Source organism: Myzus persicae, unplaced genomic scaffold (assembly GCF_001856785.1).
Source record: "Myzus persicae strain clone G006 unplaced genomic scaffold, MPER_G0061.0, whole genome shotgun sequence".
In the NCBI taxonomy this organism is placed as follows: Eukaryota; Metazoa; Arthropoda; class Insecta; order Hemiptera; family Aphididae; genus Myzus; species Myzus persicae.
Window position 1 is genome coordinate 411,767 of NW_019104244.1, and position 24,073 is coordinate 435,839.

The following is a 24,073-nucleotide window of genomic DNA, read 5'->3' on the forward strand; positions in this document are numbered from 1 at the left end:
TAATGAATAATTTTTTTTAACTATAACACTTCCTGTAGTATTGAAATTCATTCTACCAAAAACAAATTAAATATTAAGATAATATTATACTATTATACATCATTATTAATTTTCTTACTAACTACAACATAAACTTATTTTTAATTATTATTATTGTTCTGTTTTCATCTTTAGATTCTCAACATATTATGCAGTTCAGTCTGTTAACAACATGGTCACGTCAGATAGTAACGTTCATTACTGTGTGTGCAGTCTTCACAGCAGGTAATAACTACAATAATGACGATGACAAATCATAATGTAAACACAAGTACGGGTGACATTTGAAATACCTACTTAAGTATTTAAAACCCACACATTCTTCATATATCAAGTAAAAGGCCACCAATTTGAAGAAAGTAATAAAATAAGTGATGGATATCAGGATGTAGTTAGGTATATATATTATTAATATAATATTAACTACATCCCTTGGTAGCTTGGTTTATTCAAAGTGGTGGTATTTGTACTCAATTTAAGAAAAATATTTATATTTTTAGAAACGTTTTTATTTTAAACTTAAACTCCATAATAACTCAAACTGTTAATAGTATTTTAGTTATATGTTTGTAGATACGGTGAATGAGTAGAATGAAAAATGTATCACAATATTTTAAACCTAAACCTGCTTAATTTAAGTTTAAAAATGTTTTAAATATTATTTATATCATGCCGTATTGTTATGTAATTTACAAACTGTATATAGGTAACTATGTAAATATACAAAAAAAAAATTGATCTTCTGAAAAAAAAATAGATAGTAGTAATGACTAATTAGTATGGAATGATAAATCAATAGCCTATAATGTACATTTCCATTCAATCATTAAATAACACAAAACTAAAATATTTTTAAAAAAAAGATTTTTTTTTGCACTTTAAAACTATACTTAATACTTACGACGGACTTACATATAACATCGTATATTATGATATTAATCATAATGTTATTTTAATATTGGCGAATTTAATTGTAGGTGTACCAATAGAAAAACCACGACCGACAGCACCACAATGGACCACTCACAACATGTCACTATGGGAAGACGTAGTATTATTGAGCTCAGATTCCGATCATCAGCCGTTGCTAATGATCAACCAAACTGGTGTTTACACTGCCCCAGACATCGAAAAAATGGAAAACGAGACATTAAGAAAATTTCACATATTAAAAGTAATTTATAAAAAGAAATTGTTTTAAATAACTTTAATATAACACTTTACAAGAATACATTTCAATTTTAAGTGAAGAGCATCGTTAATTTTCAATATAACATGTTATACATATGATATATACCTTATATCTATATATTAAGGGTTAATATCATTTGTGTTGAAAATTAGTTTCCAAATAAACACATGGCCTTCAATCTTCTTCACTTTTTGCTCGGTGGAGCGGTTCTTAATTAAAACGTTTTATTATAAGCTGGTTTAGAAAACACTAATTTTCGTGTATAATCATATTAAATCGAATGAATTGTGCAAGTTTAACAAATAAACAGTCGATATTTATATTTACATAAAGAATATATCAAAATTAAATGTTATATGTATTAAATGTATGTATTTTCTCTATTCAGGCAAATTACACAAAGTATTTCTATGACACTGATGGCGGAAAAAATAAAGAAGATAGCCGATCTTCGCGGGCTGCTCTGCCTGGGTTCGTGGACAAAGCGTTACAATTACTCAATTTAAACCAGGTTGTGGGCGAGGTGGAAACTAGCGTCATGTCTAAAATGTCATGTACCGCTTGTAAAGCTGGTGCTGGTCTACTACAACACTACATAAAACATGGTAAAACACGTGATGACATTGTAAAAATTACCTACCAGTTCTGCACAAGCTTTAAATTACAGACGCCTCGTGTCTGTGAGGGCATTACTGAACTATTTAGTGTAAGTCACTTTGACAATAATTGTTGAATAACATAATATATGGGTATAAGATACCTTAATATGCATTTAAATTATAACCACAATGATTAATTAATTTACTCACTTTAGGGTGAAGTGGTTTACGTTCTACAAAGAATAAATATCGGGCCTGAAGAAATCTGCAGCTTTGTCATTGGCGACGCCTGTGGAGATGTGTACAACCCAACACACGAATGGGATGTAGTTTTTCCTCCTGTTCCCAAACCCACTCCGAACGAAATTAAAATATTAAAAGTAATATATAGGTAGTAAATAATAAATATTTATGCAGTATTAGGTGCCTATACTACTATAACATATTTTTCTAAACATAGTTAAAACACGTAAATACCAAGGTCATTAATATAACTTTGTCGAATTAAAAATAATTGAAATGTGACGATTGTTATCAGTTTCAGTAGAATTAGTCAAAACTGAATAAAAATACGAAATAATATAAGTACCTACCTACCTAACCACCGATAAAAATGTAAGTTATTGATTTAAAACTTTAAAATATATTACGTCGATATACTCGGTAAACGACTCACAAGTTTATAAACTTATAGGTAGATATACCTACTACTTAGGTAAATCATTTAACACTTTTGACGTTTTATGTACCTAGTTAATATTATAATCAAACATATATAAAATATTATAAATAATTAAATAAATCAAAGTGTCTCCATTAAGAATTTTTAGTCATAAAAGTAGAATTTTAAGTTAATACCTATCCATATAGTCCATAGTGCTATTAGAGCATAGAGATCATTGTAATTCATTACATTTACATTTTGAAAAATTGTAGGAACCAGTTCCTCAGTTCAAAGTTCTCCATTTGTCTGACACCCATTTTGATCCATATTATGAAGAAGGAACAAATGCCGATTGCAACGAACCTTTATGTTGCCGTTTGACCAATGGCCCAGCAGTCAGTCCTCAAAACCGAGCGGGGAGATGGGGAGACTACAGGAAATGTGATACTCCTAAACGAACCATAGACAATATGCTTCAACATATTGTTTCTACACACACTGTAAACGATTTCAGAATAAATTAATTGTAAAATTAGGAACTGAAAATTGACATTTTATTCAAGGACATCGACTACATTATATGGACTGGTGATCTACCGGCACACGATATTTGGAACCAGACAAAAGAAGAAAACTTGAGCATATTGAAGGAAACTGTAGCGCAGTTACTCAAAATGTTTCCTGGAATTCCCATATTTCCAGCACTTGGGAATCACGAAGCAGTTCCAGTGAATAGGTATTTATATTATACACTTCTACATTTCCATAGTGCCAAAAGTTTAATATTGTGCACAAGTGTAATATTAAAATGACTTGTACGCTCATAAGACATGTGTATTAAAATTAATCTAATATTCAGTTTCCCACCGTCTTCGTTGGTAAACAAACCAGAGTATGCCATCGACTGGCTGTACAGCGAATTGGACACACAATGGCGACGTTGGCTACCAGGTTCCGTCAGCAGAACCATCAAACGTGGGGCGTTCTACAGTGTATTGGTCCGGCCTGGGTTCCGCATAATATCGTTGAACATGAACTATTGCAACAATAAAAATTGGTGGCTATTAATGAATAGTACTGATCCAGTCAAAGAACTTCAATGGTTCATATACGAGTTGCAGAATGCTGAATTTAACGGCGAAAAGGTTCACGTGTTAGGGCACATACCACCTGGGCATCCGGATTGTTTGAAAGTCTGGAGTCGAAACTATTACGCCATAATCTCCAGGTGGGTTTAATGTAATTATATTGGCTGGCACAACAACAATGGCACCTGCCTAGAATGAACTATTATAACTATTATAATTACTGTTAATCGTTCACTATTAGATATTATTTTTTTTACAATGTACCTACCACCTGTCTACCTATTTATTAGTAAATATTAATAATACTTTATTTATTAAGCACGATTTACAAGTGTTGAAGTATATCTAGGTGTCTAATGAGTAATGAATACCTAATGTCTGTAGGTACATTAAATTATTATGACTACAATTTGATCAATGTCCTTCAGAAATTTTTATGATTAAAATAGAATTGTGAACCATTTTAAATTGAAATTTAGTTTAACATGTACATTATACTTACCTACCTACCAAAACCAAAATAATATTACATATATACATTTTAAAAAGATTTGTATATAAATGTACAAATATAATTATTAGTTATTACATTAAATTAAAAATTAAACTAAATTACAGAATAAAAATTATTTTTCAATAGGTATGAAAGCACAATTACTGCTCAATTTTTTGGCCATACCCATTTTGATGAATTTGAACTGTTCTACGATACACAAGATCTTGGTAGACCAGTAAGCATAGCATATGTTGGTCCTTCTGTCACTCCATACTACGATCTCAATCCCGGTTACAGAATATATTATGTAGATGGTGATAGAGAGCATTCAACAAGAGTAATGAAATTTAAATTATCCAACTTACAAGTGACAATTGAACATATTTTCTAATCTATCTACAGGCAGTGCTAGACCACGAAACATGGGTGATGAATTTGAAAGAAGCTAATTTATATGACTATCCTATCTGGCAAAAATTATATTCTACACAAGCGGCATATAGTCTACCTTCGTTGAGGCCCGAGGACTGGGATGTGTTTGTTAATAATTTAGCTGAAGATCAAACTTTATTTGATCTATATTACAAGTAATATTCCACTGTGATAAATAATAATAAAAAAGTATTATAAAATAAATTAATGACTTTTATAGGCATTACTGGAAAAACTCTCCAACGAGACCTGCATGTGATGCAGAGTGTAAAAAACGTATGATATGTGATCTCAGATCAGGCCGTTCGCATGACCGAAAGATCTTATGTCAAGAAATTGAGTCACGTATTGATGCTGGTTCACGGATTAGTTGGAGTGCGTGGCTATACAATGGGTTCACTGCCTCGTATGTTTCTATAATATCAATAAAATATTATTGGGTGCCTGCTATAATTCCATACTTGCCAGTCAACAAAACACAAGGCTTGACCTTAAAACTAATGCTATACTAACCGCTATACCTGCTTTTTTAATAACTAAACACAGAAGAAAAAATAATATTTTAATTTTTACTATTTCTAAGAGTGACTATGATCTAAATTCTAAGGTGACGGTCATCTGTAACTATCACTATATATTCACCTACAGCAACCTTCTATTTATTGGTGAGTGGGTTATTTTAAGTACCTTATAGAAATACTATAATAGAAAATAATATTATTATTAAGACAAAATAGAAGAGAACAAATTATATTTACAATATTGTCAGTTAAAATTTTAGTATTCTACAAGCTCTCATAATCTTTTTAAATCAAAGTAGGTACCAACCTAATAAATTAATTGTATACCTTTAAATAAGATTTAATTTAAAAAGAAGTGGACACTTCAATTTTATTTTATTTACTATTTATCTTTTAGGATTTAGGTAAAATTAAATAAATAGCTTAGATATTTGATCAATTTATTGATTACTAACTTTTTTTATAAGTAATAAAATACAAAATAAAATATAAAATTTAAATAACTGAATAAAATACTATATTTTGACAATATATTATGATATATATTATACATTTCATCAAAAAAATAATGATTATTTTAATTAAGAAACAAATATTTTACTCAAAACTGTATTTGTCAATATTATTGTTTAAAAATTACAAACAAATTCAATTTTGTCTTAAAAATTATATTATTACAATATCATTCCCATACAGCCTATTTCAGTTCCAGACACAATTAAATTATTATTATTTAAAAATATAATTTAATGTTCAATCTAAGAGATAAATAAATAGCATACAATAATAATAAGAAAAAAATTTACCTTCATAAATTATGACCAATTACCAAACAATTTGCTATGGTTCTGGAACTAACTGTATCTGACTGTTACTTAATAGTTATATTGATTATTGAATACTGTGTAATTTTATTTGAACATGCCAAGTGTTCAATTGAAAAACAATTGATTAGACAAAATGAATAGCACAGTAGGTGGCATGTACAATACAATAATTCAATACTATTATAAGCAACAGCCATTAATTTACTATCTGATTTAAACTGTTATATTAATATGCATACGGTATTATTATTAGGATGTCTGTTATCATGTCCATACCTCGCTACACATACCAAATACCTAAATACCTACTAGGATATACAAGGTGAACACAATTGTGAAGCAATGTGAAACAATTAAATGGAGTACAAATTACAGCCACGGTCAGATCAGAAAGGTTGGATGACAAAACATTTATTCTGAAACATTTGCTCATTACAGCGATCAAACAAGTGATGTGATTAAAAGTAGGTTGCTTTTACACTTAGAGAATAATCAAACAACAAGCGGCCATGGGCCACACTATGGATTTAAATATACATACACACAACACGCACTAATATGTATGTGAGATTATGTTTGTGTGTATATTAATGACATACTTTTTTTTACCAGCATTAACATGTTATATGCAACTATTAATGTAAACATATTTATTTATTATGCGCTAAAAAGTCTGTTGATGGATACTATTTATTATACATAGCATTTTAGAATAGAAAAATAAAATAATTTAATTGTAAATAAATAGAAAAGTATATAAATATTATTATTTTACATTTATGGTTATTGGGGGATTTTTTCTCCTTTAAATATTGTCCTATAGATTATTAAGTCAACCAAAGACAAACATAAATTATTTTGATTATAACTTAAATGTTCAGACCATTAGATTTCAAATTCTTACTTTACTTAATGTTACTTTCTATAACTAACTACACTAAAATCCAAATAATACTAGTAAATTATGATAAATAATATTTACAAACAAAGGCATAACATATTTCCAAAAATAATTGTACTAACTAAGTACATTATTTTATAAGTAATAGGCAATAGCATTTAGAATAAAAATAAAAGTAGAAAACAATAGGTATCAAATAAATTAATTTTTATTTCAAATCAATTTAATATTTTTTTTATGTACATTCAACTTTTGTATTTTATAAAAATAAATTTAAGTAAATCTTAATCAACTATAAAGTATGTTCAACTTTTTGTATTACTTAACTTTTAAAAACTATACAAAAGATACACAGTATAAAAAAAAATTGAGCAGAGGAATGTTTGATCAAGTACATATTTATAAAATATAAAAGGTATTCTTATTAAAATAATTCTGGTTAGCAAAAACCATATGGCAAATAAACAAAGTGATTAATACAAATTAAATTAAATGAGATTCAAGTGTAAAATTAAGTCATGAAAATCAAAAAATTGTACCCGTAAAGTTGTAAAAAATGGGAACACAAATTAAAATATATTAAACACATTAAATTATTATTAAAAAATCACTTTACGTAAATATAAAAACCTAATTAAAATAAAAAAGATATAAAAATTAAGTAGAACTGTTAATTGTATATTTAAAAATATAAAAACAAAGTACTTAAAAATACATTAGAGAGCTAAGCTTCATAAATTTGTACATGAGTTTTCAACTAAAACTATTTTCTTATAATAGTATACAGATACATATTATGACAATAAGCCATTGGTAACATTACTTTTTAAAGTTCAGTCGATTAAAAATTTAATTCAAAATCTTATATGTAATCATTTCCTTTTTTCCTTTATATATTAATATTTTGAGCAAATAATTTCAATTATCGACTTGAAAAATAATAATTATGTGAAATAAATTAAAGTTACATAATTAAAATTCAAAAAAAAAAAAAAATAATTATTATTATAAACAAGTAACTACATAAAAACCAAATTGGTCAAAACATTAAAAAAAAAAATTAATTATATTAATAACAACAACATAAAAAAAAATTATGATCTCATACTATTACAAATACATATTTAAATAAAAGCATAAAAACTCCTTATGTTTAGGAAACATTTTAAGACACTAAGTCAAGAAGTAAAATGTTTTAATAAAATTTACATTTACTTACAATCTTCTCAAGTTATGTTTCCTTCTGCTCAAGTTGTACATCATTGGCCGACAGTTATATGACATTGATATAATTGGTGTACATAGACATTTGTGTTCAAATGTGTTAGAATATTCACACTTACACTCAGTGCAAAAGATGAATTTACAATGAAACCCTTTACATTCAGCTCGTGTTGATTGGGAAGGTGACCATGATGCTGGTCTTGAACACCGTGGGCACGGGACCAATTGCTGATCTGAACTTAATTTTTTGGCTTCCTAAAACAGAAATATAAGTCAATATTACATTATCTATATACAATTTATCATTTACGTGAAAACATTAATACAATAAATATAAATGTTTTATATAGAACAGACCTATTTACTAATTTTACAGATTAAAAAATTATCTTCACATCTACCACAAGTATAAATTAGACAAATGCTTAAATAAATTTTAATAATTTAACTTACTTTTTGAAATACGTGGAATCTATATTTACTCGGACTAACAGGTGGACTTCTTTGAGGTAATTCTCTTTTTGATGGAGAACGCATAACGTTGCTAATATTTGCTAGACATCCTTTGTTATTAAAAGCTGAACGGTCTCGGCCAGCATATACATAGCGATTTTCTTTTGATAGTTTAAAATACTTTTGTTTTTTTTTTTGAGCAATTGGGGAATTTTCAATAGCAGTAGACCAAATTTTAGATACCATAGACATTGACAAAATATCACTTCCAGATAAAAAAGATAATATTTTTTCAATGACTGGTTGGAAATGATAACGCTCTGATAAAAAATACATAAAATCAACCTTTTCTCTACCTTCTATAGAAGTACGTTCACGGTTCAAATTTTTTGGTAGAGTGTAGTTTTTTCTTTTTAAGAACTGACTGTCATCATTGTTTGAACTTTCATTTAAACGAAAACTAAATTGTAAGTCAGAGCACAATTTAAATTTTTTTGTTGGAGACTCGACTGTATTGGTAATATCTTCTAATTTCCTATGGTTTTTGTCTAAGGTAAAATCATGAGTTGGTGAAGATAATTGAAGTGAATCAATATCTGATGGTGTATGATCAAATGAAATAGATACTTCAGATATCTGACTGAGATTAGAGGAAACATTATAACTTGGTGTATTGTAACCACTGTCATCTATACTCTTGTAAGGTGTTGACGTAGTTAATGAATTGTTATAACATGGAGATTCTTTTGTAGATATGTCTGCCATCATTTTCTTTTTGATTATCTAAAAAAAAAAATTAAAAATAAAAATAAATATAGGTATATGCTTATACAAAATCATTAAATGTGAAATCGAAATGCAAGATAAATTATTTAGGGCTCAGATAGTTAATTGATACATTTTAACAACCATAAATGTATTACATTTTGTTTCGTATTTTTCATGTTAAACTAGGTATTTCTGTAGGTATTAAACAATTTCCCGCTAATGAATAAATTGTTGAATTAATGAATAATTTGTACTGTCTAGAATCAACACGTACCTCAAAATCAATTAAAATAAATGTCAATAAAATGTATGAACTAACCAATTATAATTTGGCCTTAATCTGTTTTCACTTAGGTTTACTTTAAGGTATCTTACCTACCCACTTATCTATCTATTAAAAAAAAAGAACAAATCTAAGTCAATATACAAAAATTAAAAATTAAAAATATTGGTGAAATTTATATTATGTATTTAAAAAGGTAGTTATATAATAAAATAAAAGGTAACTTAAAAGAGATAATAGTATGAAATATTATTCTGAACATGTTATCATTAATTCATTACAATCATACCGATGTGTGCAGCTAAAACATTGTTATTAACATTTTATCTTATTCTTTGAAATAAAATTCAAAATACATACCTATTAAACTCAACTCATTCAATCAGTTAGAAATAATTAAGCGCTATTCATTCAAATCTTGGTTTACAACTATATAACCCTAACATCAGGGTCAAACTATTATCACCTGAGCTATTAGGAACATCAATGGTTGTTAGCTGTTACCGAAAATACGTTAGTTTACATTGTTTCTAATGGCTAGAGAAGGAAAAAAAAATTTGATACAAATGTATTTATATTATTGGCACCTATATTATTTTAACTCAAATAAAAATGGTAATTATTAAATTAACTTTGAATTTAAAAACTAAATAAATTAAAAATTGTATTACAAGATTATGTATTTATTAAAAAGTAAATTATGTCATGATTAACAAAATAACAATAAGTAGTGAGATATAAAGAAACATATAATATCAAACTATAAACTTAATAAAAATATTTACCTACCATTAAATTACATTATATAAGTAGCAAATAATTACCAGATTAAAAAAATGTATTCTTATAAACGTTAGGTAGGTTTAAAAAATAATAATTGGTTTGTTGTTATGAATAATTTTGATACCATTAATTATAATTAGGTACATTTAGTCTAGAAACCCATATCTAGGTACGTTATGACCTAATGTAGAATGCCAGGAAACGTGATTATTTATTATTAAAACACGAAAAATATATATTTCGTGCTGTTCCAATTGCTACTGCAGCTCGTAAACGAGCCATGAACGAAAGGCGTGAAAAATGTCACCGCAAAAAATTCGATGGAAAAAATTTGGCGGCAAGTACACGGACAAAGGTAAGTTCTCTCTTATACGGTGATAAAATGATAAAATCATTGTAACAGACGCGTCCAGCAGAAATCGTTCGGTGCATGACGAGGTGTAACCGTGTAGGATGGTTCTAGTAATAGGTATCATATCGAGCACCATCAAATCTCGGTTAATAGTGGTAATCCACTAAACCGAAGCAAGTAGGTACTACGAAATACTCGTCAAGCCGTAACGGGTGAAAAAACAAACGGTATACGGAAAAGTCCGCAAAATCCCTAGCTCGACAGAATTCTCGATCGCGACCCACTTATTGGCGAGACAGGGTCGTCAAATTTGGCGCGTTCGGCCGTTTCGACATAAATGGTTTTGCATAGCTCGACGAACGACAACCAACCCCAAACCTGAGCGCAGACTTAACGTACACATTTAAACGAGACAACATGCGCCCCCGGCTAGTGTAATTATTATTTTTTATTGATTTCGCGACGAAAGTCAAACGCACGACGATCGAGCACCCTTAACGACGCGCAATTACGCTAATTGGCGGCGGTACGTTTTGAGCCCAGTACGTCGTAATTGCCCATTAACTAACTACGGGATGAGCACCGATTAAACGATAATTAGTCGTCGCTGTATATGTATATTAGTGATCATTACTTTACCTGTTTCGGTCGTCAGGCGAGTTGTTAGGTGGTCGATGAGACGCGCGCGCAAAACGTGCCGCCGACGAAGTTTTGATAGTAAACACGAGAGATTTTGGTAGGTCACGCCGACGATTTACGTCCTTCTGGCGTGGGATCGCAACGGCGGCGGCACATGATAACGATAAGTCGATAATGCTGAATTCGTGCACTGCACACTACAAACGACAACGATTCTTCCGCGGCAACAAAACCTACTCTATCACTACACACTTGGAAATTGGAATGCCGGATCGGAATATCGGATTGTCGGTTAGGATTCGAAACTCGGTCTCGGCTGACGGGAACCGGAGAACATGTGTACCGTGCCGTCGGCGAGAGTGGTGGGGTGGACGGGCGGACGGGCGGGGACAAGGTAACAGCCGGCCGGTCGGCCAATAGGAGGCTGCGGATGCGGCGGTGACGGCGGCGGCAACCGGACACGAACAGAGCCGAACGAGCAAAACTGTACACAACGGTCGAAACTCGAAAAGAAAGGAAAAAAAAAATTCCAAATTCAAACGCGTTTTCTGTTTGGATCGTTCTGAGTTCTGTTTCTGACGACCGGTTGTGAATCGTTACTCGTTAGGCTTAGTAGGCGTACTGGGTATCTTGGCTTAGTTGTTGACTATTGTATAAAATACTGAATGGAAATTGGCCGGTCGTCTGAGAATTCGTACGATTTCAAAATAGGTAGAAAAAAGATCGAATAATAATAATCGGGGATCGGGTCAGAGTTGTACCTAGTTCGATGAGAGCATCACATAAAAATATTATTTTGAATTTTTGCAAAATTTATTTGCGGTACAATGTATCCGTCGCTTTGTTTATTGACTGGCGTCCCCTGCCCCCGGAGGGTGGCCTGTGGCTCAGTCACGCACAACTCGACATGAACCTATAGATATCAAGTAGATCCTACCCTGGTGATTTGAAAATGGTTGTCTCGTTAACCTAACCTAACCTAACCTTTTCACCATTTGAATACTGATACTACTTCCAACCTCGTGACTAGTAACCACCGTATTTTTAGTAGTAGAAAGCTACTAAGGTATTCACCGCGTTTGTGGTATAATGTATAAATGTATAATGTAAAAGTAGTATTTGAATTTGAAAATAATATTAAAAACTAAAAAGCAAATGTATCGTTATTTCTTATTTTATTTATTTATTATGTAGGTACTTAAACTTCAACACTTGTTGTACATTTCTCAACAGTAACTAGCATTACTACAATAGCACTAACTAACGTACGCACTACGCAGTTCGATTTGTTTAAATAATAAATTTCCGACAATTTTCTAAGTGTAATTTTACGCTGGGTAATTCCCGCACACACTTCGTCGTATAAATTATATATAGACGCCTAATGTGATGTGTGCTGATAATAATAATATTATTATTATTGAGAAATATCAACGTTTTTACAATAATTTGCTATCCCCGTCTGTTTTCCACATTCCACAATATTCGGATCGCGTGTCAGTGCCTACTGTCTATAGTGTAGGTAGGTACATAAATATTCATAACCGCTGTATAAAAGCCATAAAAATATCAGGGCGTTCATCAGCATCCTGAGCGCAGTAAAATCAAATGCGATTGTTCGAGCACAATAATAAAAAAATATTACTAAGAGAATCTTTGCCGTATTGGTTCGCAAAGTAGCAAGATCGCAGAGACCCGTATAATAATATTATAATGTGTATTATGCTATTATATAAATAATTATTATAATGCGAAGCGCACGAGACGGGTTTATCGTTTTGAGACCGTAAATAAAATAACGCATACCACAGCATTTACGTTTTGCAGGACTCGTGTTGTAGTGCGTACGAGACAAATGTGAATTAAATTCAAAATAACGTATAGACATCGAAATTCCGGCTCGGCTGGCTAGACCAGACGAGTGTCCGGCATAAATTAAACGCGGTCCCCACTCCCCCGCCACCACCATTCGATTACTGTGCGTCTGTGCAGAAGGTATATCCTCAATCGTTCACGGCCCAACGATATTTTGCCCTCACGACCCTTTTCAAATAGACAGTTAAAAACGACAACAATAAGTCAATATTATTGTTTATTATTACGCCACTTTTAACGTTGACAATTGGCTGTTGTCTCTTGTAGAATGTAGACCACGAAAACAATCCAACCAGATTACAGTGGTTAAGAAAAACGATCGTAATAATATTAATTATTATATAATATTATATAATATATTTAGTCATTTATATAAGATGTATAGGTATCGACACGCAATAACAAACGTGTTATGTCTACTATGGGTAGGTAATAAGTAGGTATACGATTAATTAAGTTACCAATATAAAAACTGTGGACTATAAATATTTAAATATATTCAAATAAAAGTATGAAATTGCACGAATCGGTACCAATAGATATATTTTCAAATAAGACTAATTTTAGCAGGTACTCGGCACTCGATTAGGAAAACCACCATTGTTAATATTAAAATATTATAAAAATATAGCTAAGTGTATGTAATATTATATATTTTGTATTGTTACTGAAGTAGCATTTTTCAAAACGAACATTTTTTTTAATTCTTCATTTCTACGAACTTATTCACTTGTTCAGTGTCATATTATGTATGTTTCTGTGTGGCTGTGCCAGTATGTATTCACCATGCAGATAGCGATAAAAATCCTGAATGCTACAGTCGTAAAAATTTGATTATACTTCATTAAATGCCGACATACACTCTATAATGGAAAACATTTGTTTTTACTTATTTCCATAGTAAAAAATAATGATTATCGTATATTATTATTTACATATATACAATATTTGTGATAGTTAAGTACCCTAAAAAGTAAAAATACAAAATGAATTTAATTTTTATATTTTAAATAAAAGAACATTGTTCAGTAGTTAAGTATTCAACGTTTCCCATTGTGGTACACTGGTACTATAGGCGCACTACGAGCCATGCTGAGGACGATCATTTTTCTCGAATTAATTATTTCACTAATCTTTATCATACATTGATTAATTTATGGTGTATGCTTATGTAGTTAATGGATTTATTAAACTAATAGGTGATTTACTCATTTAACTACATGATGATTTTTAATTAAGTTATATTGTATTATATTATACACTGCACCTATAGAAGACGGTCCAATTGTAACATAAATATTTGATTGAATTATATTCATAATTAAAATGTATGGCATAAATGCATTTTTTAGAAAAATCGAGCATTTTGAAATTTTTTGACTTTAACTTCCAAATGAAGCTCAAGTGACTTTTGAAAGTACCATTAAATTGAGCATGCAAAAACACATTTTGGAAAAATTTTTTTTTAAAAATTGCTTAGGAGCTTAACTGCATTCGTTCCGAATGAACTTTTAAGCCAAAGATTATCGGTTATATTCGATAACTTCATCTCATATTTTAACTTATTAAGTACAAACTATAATATTGTATGCAAGTGTGTTTCCTATGAAAAATACCTAACCTACCTATGTTATAATTCTGAACACCGGAATAATAAGACGACCTTAGTAACTAGAAAGTAGTACGTATCAATTATTGGGAAAACATATGATGGTAATAACCGAAATGGGTACTTTATTTTAGAGATTCTATACACACACAGCGTGCCTATATTCACTGGCGACCCGCCTTCCAATCTTCAGGACATTTTATTTCATTTTTCTAATTTATATTTCTATACCTTTTTCCGCGAAGTTTAACAATTGAAGAACAGATAAATAATGTCAGCCGTCAGGTGAGCTATCGATGGTTACCGAGAATTTTTGTAACTAAGTTTCTCGGTTATCATATTTATCACTAAAACATAATATATATTATGTAGATAATCTTTATAATCGATAATACATTTTCATTTCTAAATTCAAACTATTAGCAAACTATAAGTGTTAACAGCAATACGTACTAGTAATATAAATTAGATATTGTTATTTATTTTCATTCCTCATCAACAAGGAAAACAACTACACAAGTACATAATACATTGACAAACAATTATTGATACAAGACAAAGTATAAAATATAGTACCTATACGGCCATACGCCCTATAGGCATAGTGTTCTATAGACAATAATAGAAAACAACTAAAAACGGTTACAAATCGACTAGATATATTTTTTGAGACTATATAGTATAATATTATAAATATGTTAAAATATTATATGTTAGGTACCGGTGTTCCTTTTTTTCGTGGTTTAACAGAAGGCGCCTTACCAGTGGCCGCTAAGAGAAACGCTTGACTGCTTGAGCATGACTAGTACCATTGATTTTAGTATATTCTAAAATCAATGCTAGTACAAACAAAGTACATTATATTTACAATGGGTGTAATGGATAATATTATTACGCATTAGTGTTACTTCTTTGAGTGTCATCATTAAGATTCACAGGTGGACTTCCACCTCACGAGAAAATATTAAGACATTTAAATTGATTAGTGCAATAGTGCCATTCGGATCAAATCATAAGATTTTTTTTAATATGTAAATTACATCGATTTTTTCTGCCCTACTTTTGGAATGTACACAATAAAATGGCAACCAGCAAATACCCTGGCTATATTTTGTACTGCCCCACACATATATCACCTGCAATTTTTCAAATTCAATTAAATTACATTATTAATATAGATAACGACGACGGCACGCTCTACAACCAACGTCTTACCTTCGTTAACCACAAGTTAATGACTATCCGTCATAGACCTATGTTAATAGGTCTATGCAATCGCCTATCCAAAATTAAATTTGGCCAGCACTGTAAACTAAAGGTGAGGATAATGGCATATGTTTATTGTTTTAGGACCTCGTTCATTTTAAGACCTCGACTCTATGATGCTTGTACCCAATCATAGTTCAATTTTCAAAGATCGAACGACAAACGATTGGAAGAAAACCTTAACACAATTTACGGTCGGAAAAACTTTTATTGCATTAAAAACAAACAAAATATCTCATTTATAAGTCCGCATAACAGTCATTCGCCTCCGCTATGACCGTGACGCACATAACCGCACCACACAAGTATACGACACACGTCACACACCTGCCAAAATATTAGCAGCAGGACTCCGGAACTTTTTCTCGCCGCATACACAGCAGTGGAGGCGTTAAAAAACAAAATTTTATGTCACCTCATCACAACAGATTGCATCTCGGAAACTTCGCATGTTATGAGTATTGTGACGTACAAGCTTAAATACATACTATAATAATTAATTCCTAATTCCTATGCTATAGTTTAAGTTTAATGAATAAGACATATATAGGACCATGTTGTGGTATATCGTATATCTGTATATGTTAAGCTAATTTTATAAAATTAAACCAAATTATGTTGAGTAGTATATTATTCATTAGGTATGCAAATTAGACAGTAAAAAAAAATAACATTATCATATACCTACCTGTTCTATGGTGATAATAGTAAGTTATGACTTATAATACGAGTAACTACACAATATAATATTAATATTATCATTGACTGACAAATATAAACAAAATTACTGTCCAAATGTGTACATAAAATATAAATATAAAAATATGATTAATAATTGATTATGTTATATAAATAGTGTAATATGCATGATGTATACTATATAGCATATATTATTTATACGTGTTTACAATGTGTACCTAGTTAAAATTAAAAATAGTTTCAAAATATTGCGTCGTGTAGTGTTCTAATATTTACAATTAACACACCGTACTATATAATAATAATATATAATATACGACATCCGTAGTATATACATTTTAAATATTATACCCGTGTTAAAATATTATGTTCTATAATTTGTGCTTGGTATATTAGGCATTACTTTATTTTCTACAGTATCTAGTGAAAATGAATATAACTATATAGGTACCGACATACCGCCTATAATAAGTAAAATAGCTATAACCTTTGTCGTAATTGTACTATAAAAAAGATTGTATAAACTATATAGTAAAATCTAAAATAGAAATAATTTTTTATGTATATTATATACACAATCACATAATCAATACTGAATATAGTCTATAATATTAACATATTATAATATATACATATCAAATTATGTTTCAGTTATTAATTTATAATTATGATTCATCAATCATGATAAATGATAATACATAAGTACAACCTACAATTTTAGCAGTCTATTACTATTTACTATGCATCCCATACCTTGTTATGAAATCATTTTAGTGTTTATATAGTTACACAGATTTATGTACATCATACATTTTTCATTCGTAACTATCAGTTATTACTTATTGTGTACACTGTACATACATACTTACACACACATATATATATATAAGGTTAATGTATAATGTATACTAATACTATATTGTACCTATATATTGTATATTTGTATGTACCTATATTAAATATACGGTAGGGCTGTCTCTAGAGTGTAGGCCATGTCGACCAGCGCCCCTGCTTGAGCTCCCGCCCTTTCGCAGTGCCCTCGGGCCAGTTCTACAGTTCTACTACATTAACATGATTTTACAACCCATACTGGCTGTACATACAGCTATTATCATTACGTTTTTGTTCAAATTTAAATATTGGGATATAACTGGCATTAAGAAATTATTTTCTTTAAAAAAATACTTATTTTCATAATATTCAACAATACAGTTGAATAGCATATCAAGAGATAGATATCTTCAAGAATGACAGTGGTTCTACAAGATAAATGTGATCTCATAGACCATTTAACAAATCTAGTCAAACTAAGATAGTTAGATATTTTTTCATAAAACAATTTATAATTTTGTAATTTTTTTGTGAATTTATAAAATGATGAACCACTAAAGAATTATACTTATTTTAATCAGAACAATAATTCTGATCAAATGGTTAACAGAGCGATGCGCAAACGTCCTACGTCCATTTTAATTTATAACATGGAATAAACTAATATTTTAGAGTTTTTAATGTTATATTATACCTACACAAATTCACAAATTCATTAATATAAATTGTATTATATTACATAATTTCATCGATCTTACAATATTTTTATGACTAGGTAGTACATTTTAATCAAATGTTTGTAAGTTATAGATGGTAACACAATTCTATGGAATGGGTTTCTAAACCGCAACATGGCAACATGTCCTATCTTATATTTTATTGTTATTAATAAGGATAAATAATTAATAATAAACAATTGTTTATAAATTATAGTACCTAATACCCACCAATTCATAATTATTATACAATTACCATTAATAACTGTATCATATAATGTATTCATATTCATATACAAATATATGTACAACATTTAAAAAAATAAATTAAAATGCTAGAGCTAAGTTTAAGTCTTCTCCGAAAATCATTTAAAATCTTATGAACCTGCATATAATGAAATGCAATATGTATGTTCTCATAAATCATGACAGCGAATAAAATAGCGTTGTGTTTTAATTTTATGACAAAGCGCTGTGCATTAATTTATTATTCGAGTATATTGAGTATACTGTAGCTAGGTCTATACCCATTATAATACCTACATATGGCGACCATACGTTAACAGTTAACTTGTTTTATGCAGTAGAACATGTCTAAGCTGCCATTTCTAATCCTTCAGAATTGTAATGTTATAATATTATACATGAATTATTATAAATATATAATTATGATTAGGAGGAATAATAAGTTATAATAATAGGTAACTAAATAGTTCAATACATTAAAACGTAGGTACTTAATTTTTCCATCTCCTGCAAGTAGAAAGATGTCCAATTTTTTTAAAATGTAATATCGATAGTTTATTTAACAAAATAATATAAATATTATATTATTATTTATTTATTTAGCGTATTACAGAAGGTAGGAGTGTTTCTAGAACTCAAATTTCGTGCGAATATAAATATATATATATATATATATTATATATATAATATAAATATCAAGTGTATAAGTAAGCTATAGGCCTACAACGAGGGTTGGGCAAATTATCAAAAAAAAAGTAATTAATTACAAATTACAAATTACTCAAAATACCAGTATTTAATTACAAATTACTAATTACTTGATTTTAGAATATTTAATTACAAATTACAAATTACATAATTGAATTACTTAAAATTACCAATTACATTTAAAAATTCTTTATATAAAAAAGTGTATAAATTAAATCAAAAAAACATTAGAAAAATATAGGTACATAGAAAAATTAGATAATCCCGTAATTTTGATTGCCTTATAAAAATACTAGTTTTTCGAATTGTTCGTCAGACAACCGGGAACAAGTAGGTGCCATTATGAAGCCAGCAAATGAAAACAATCTCTCTACCGGTGCTGACGAACAAATATTAGTATTATAATTAATAAATAATTGTTTCACAACAAGATAATTGTTTAAACATGTAAAACTTTTATTTTTGTCGTTAAAAAATTGCAATATCTGTAATAAAATAATCTTTCAGTATCGCTACAAATTACTAACCATTATATTTATCAGTAGATAGAATTGATAGAAACATAAACTTTGAATTGTGCAGTTCAATTTTAAATTTATACTAGAAAGTAATTGTTGGTAATTATAAATTACTATAATTACACAAATATTATGTAGTTAATTATCAATTACAAATTACATCAACATTTTATAATCAATTACCAATTACAAATTACTGAAGTAATTGAATTACTGTAATTGAAAAGTGCCCAACCCTGTCTACAACCAATAGGCCAACCTAAACTCCATAATCTCGATTTTGTTTTGCTTTACAGATCAAATATGAATACCAAAAAAATATAGATTTTTAATTCTTTTAAACAAAATATAATAATATTATGCTTTATGTTGAATACATTATATAATTTAACAATACCCTATAATATATGATTTAACTATTCTACTATAATTTAAGTATTATAAAAAAAACTCTTAACAAGTCAGAGATTGGCATGCAAGCTTTCTTGATTTTTAATTTTTTTAAATTGATTAACTGTATGTATTTTATTAAAATATGATTAAAGCAAAATTTTACTTTAAGGAAATTATTGATAGCAAATAAATTTATTGAGAAGATATTACTATATTAGAATATAGTAGAATATAGTTCGTGAGTTTGTGTTAAATAGAAAAATTATAAAATGTAACTCAGTAATAATGGGTAAGTAACCCATTAAACTAGCTTTATAGTATATGAGAGAGATCCGATAACACACCCAAGCGGTATAACAATTTGAATCAAGAAAAACGCCGGTATAGATAGTCCAGTGAGATAGATCTCCGAAACTGGGGCTATGAGAAGTGCAGTGAAATGTCAGAACTTTATCTTTAATTATTAATTCACTACAGAGCTTGAAAAAAAATTAAAACACTTTTTATTGGTCGTTTTTTATGTTTTTCAGCCTTAAAACTTTGAAGTAAATTAACGATTGAAAATAAATTTTTGAAAATCCACACTGCATTTCTCCTAGAAAATTTGAATCAAATAAGACACCAAACAACAAAATCCGTTTTCCAGTTTCGAAAATCTAACTGTGAAAAATTAAAAAAAATTTTTTAATTTTTAATTTCACATTTTATATCTACTTGATAATATATTATTAATGAGCTATCAACCAACTTTCTAGGAGTCATAGCTTAGAAGAAAAGTTAAAAAATAGAAATTTTGAGACTCTTCACGCCGACGTCTTTGTGAATTCAAATCGTTATACCGCTTGGGTGTAATATCGGATCTCTCTCATTAATATTTCATATTAAAGCTACCTTAATTACTCACCTATTTATTATTACTGAGTTACATTTTTATTATTTCCCTATTCAATACAAATTCTTGGAGTCTTTTAAATACTGAATTTTTTCATTTCAATTACTATACTTACTTGATTAAAAACCAAGAAAATAAGAATTAGGTTAATTAAATTAATAATGCTTTACTTATCAAAACGACAAGATATTGAACTTTTTAACAGTTATACCGTCATAACATCAAACAATTTGGTACTGGCAGCTGCGGTCTACCCTGCGTGTACGCTGGAACCGCTACTATATAGCATTATAAATGTATAACCAATAACCATAAATTGAATTAAATTCAAAAACTTACTTAACCCAATTAATTTAATAGCTAAATATTTTAAGTTACATCATGCAGCGAGATTACCCATATTTACCATGTTATTAAGCTGTAATTTAGTAATTTTTAATATAATGATGTTTTTGAATTCAAGATAAATGTTTTATACATTTTCATTATACATATTTAAATAATAATTATTTGATCACCACTCTAACAGACATATTTGTCAATAATTTAAAAATTAATTTAACTGTAATTTGTATAAATTTGTAATAGGTACATAATATAATCACCTAATTATTTACTTTAGTTAAGTTTTTATTATTGATCGTTTGATCGTTTAATTGAAAATCCAACAAATTTAAGTACCTAATAAATTATTTACTAATAGCATAAATTATATAAACAGCATATTATAATATAATATACTTGATAATACTTATAACATTATAACCTGGGACCAGCTGATACTTAATTAGTTCTGAAAAGATTATTTCTGTTTATCTTTGTAATTTTGACAGGTAAGTTTTAAAATAGAGTATAGTGTGAAATGTAATGAAATAGTTCAGTGAATATAGTTTTTATAGTAGGTATACCATGTTGCTAATAATAATTAACTCGTGTAGTTGAGTCAATATTTTAATAGTCAATAATTAATTGTTGAAAGCTGATTTAATACAGCCATATGATAGGTAATAGAGGGGAAAAAACATGTATAGTAAAAGATTATAAATTTATAATCAAATAAATTTTACAAATGGAACTACTTCAAATATTTTATCTTTTTCACCTCGAAGTCTAGGCGTACAAGTCGTACAGACTACAGAGCACTAGTAGTTCAATAAAACTGCCTTGAAAATTGGGTAGGTGGTAATAATAATAGAATAAGTCGGTTACTCAGTTGACAATAATAACATAGAATTTTACAGCCACCGCTATACGCAAGGTCGCAAGGACCAATGACGTACACAGAAATGTTTTTGGTGGTGTTTTTACTTTTTAAAAATCAAATGTTGAACATTATATTTATCTTTACCTACCCCTTTAATCTCAGTAGAGACTGGAGAGCAAATAGCACACTCACGTATTCTCTCTTGCAAGCAGGATGGCTGTACATTTTTTATGTCTCCATGTCTCCAAGTTCCAACTGTCATCTATAAATTATAATAATATTTATAATGTATAACTATTGTAACATTTGTTACACCCTATATGGATATTAAACACTGAACACAAAACACACACTATAGAATTGACCAATACAAAATGTACACTAACACACTCAACACTTTTAGACCTGTCCGAATTATTACTTATTAATAAAATAACACAAGGCAATTTAAGACAAATCAGTTCGACAGTTTAATCATCAACTCGAAGGAACTCATCTGTATACTCTATTAATATACATCCTCCAAGACTAAATACTAATTTAAATTAATAATTATTATAGATTTTTAAACCAAACGTGTCTTATTATTGATAAAAACTGAATACACAGTAGCACAGTGTTGTAATCCCCAGCTACGGAAAACGTATATCCATAAAGAAAAGAAAACTTTCCCTGGATAACTAATATCATAACAAGGTTCCCCCAACCAAGTTGTGCTATAATATTTAAATATTTGTCTTACTTTCTTACTAAAAATTTAAAATAATGAATTTATACCTGTTATTAATTCTATATTGTTCTATATATGGCTATATAATATGACGCACCAAAATATCTGCAACTACCATTTATTTTATAATATACTGTTAAACTGTTTTTAAGACCTGGCTACCAATATTTTTTTTAATGCTCTGTAGTGTTTATAGATTAGATAAATATTAAATAATAACTGCATAATTGTAAATAGCTATATATTTAAATCCTATCGTATTTTATGTTTGAATAGTATTGAATAATATCCGTTTAATATCCGTTGGCCGTTGCCCGTTGGGTTCTTATCAACCGATAACAACAAAAATATTAATATTTAAGTCATTATTTGGAAAAATAAATAAATTCTACGAATGGTGAATTGCGATTACACTGTATATAAATAATTATACGAGCACCGAGAAAAACGCGTTTCTATTTTCTGTTTAACACTCGTAATAAGTAGTACTACAGGCGTTTCATACGCGAAGATAATATAAACATCGTCATTTTTAGTTTTGTTTCAGTATTGTAAATTTTGTAAACATATATAAATAGATTACCATACAATAAATAAATAATTAACATAATATATTGTTTAGAAGTAAAGAAGTAATACTTAATACGGATAAGTTTTTTTTTATTTAAAGTTTTCCTGACATTTAATATATTTATATAATTATTAACAAAAATCGGGTAAGTGGATGTCACTCTGCTGTACAGTAAATTACAAGTGTCACTGTAATGACTGTAATGGATGGTGTTAAATTTAAGTTCAATGATATAAAATCATTAAATACAAAAAACGATTTTGAGCAAAGACGGCCTATCGACCTATAATATTACCATTGATTATAAATACTAGTATTTATAATCAATGATATTACTTAGTAATTTAGTATATTTGATGATATTATTGTGATTAAAGTAATTTATTTTACTATTAAGCATTAGTACTACATTTGCTTAAATTCATTTTGCAAAGAAATGACATTAGAAAAGTCATTGGGTGTATAAAATATAATAATATACTTTAAAAGTTTCAAGTACCCACGAATAACATTTTAAAAATTGCAACAAAACAACTTAAATCATTATTCTTGGT

General features: G+C 28.9%; 2 protein-coding genes across 5 annotated transcripts in view; one reads left to right on the plus strand and one right to left on the minus strand.

Annotated features, from left to right (window-relative positions):
• Nucleotides 1–6,556, plus strand: part of LOC111040405 (sphingomyelin phosphodiesterase) — a 32,462-nt gene extending 25,906 nt beyond the window's left edge. For 3 of the 4 annotated variants that reach the window (XM_022324325.1, XM_022324327.1, XM_022324326.1), the window contains exons 2-12: nucleotides 175–264; nucleotides 1,017–1,213; nucleotides 1,620–1,937; nucleotides 2,046–2,210; nucleotides 2,767–2,994; nucleotides 3,058–3,230; nucleotides 3,354–3,722; nucleotides 4,223–4,415; nucleotides 4,481–4,665; nucleotides 4,731–4,916; nucleotides 6,112–6,465. In XM_022324325.1, coding sequence (XP_022180017.1) covers nucleotides 175–264; nucleotides 1,017–1,213; nucleotides 1,620–1,937; nucleotides 2,046–2,210; nucleotides 2,767–2,994; nucleotides 3,058–3,230; nucleotides 3,354–3,722; nucleotides 4,223–4,415; nucleotides 4,481–4,665; nucleotides 4,731–4,916; nucleotides 6,112–6,184 — 2,177 coding nt within the window. In that variant the 3' untranslated portion in view covers nucleotides 6,185–6,465. Of the gene's footprint in view, nucleotides 1–174; nucleotides 265–1,016; nucleotides 1,214–1,619; nucleotides 1,938–2,045; nucleotides 2,211–2,766; nucleotides 2,995–3,057; nucleotides 3,231–3,353; nucleotides 3,723–4,222; nucleotides 4,416–4,480; nucleotides 4,666–4,730; nucleotides 4,917–5,093; nucleotides 5,176–6,111 lie in introns of all 4 variants that reach the window. The other variant, XR_002605195.1, reaches the window with a different exon arrangement.
• Nucleotides 6,557–7,819: 1,263 nt separating this feature from the next.
• Nucleotides 7,820–11,582, minus strand: LOC111040423 (F-box only protein 5-like). The gene is made up of 3 exons (XM_022324347.1): nucleotides 11,262–11,582; nucleotides 8,437–9,219; nucleotides 7,820–8,238 (listed from the first exon to the last, which is right to left on the minus strand). The coding sequence occupies exons 2-3, from the start codon at nucleotides 9,202–9,204 to the stop codon at nucleotides 7,975–7,977; spliced, it is 1,032 nt and encodes a 343-aa protein (XP_022180039.1). The 5' UTR covers nucleotides 9,205–9,219; nucleotides 11,262–11,582; the 3' UTR covers nucleotides 7,820–7,974.
• Nucleotides 11,583–24,073: the final 12,491 nt, after the last annotated feature.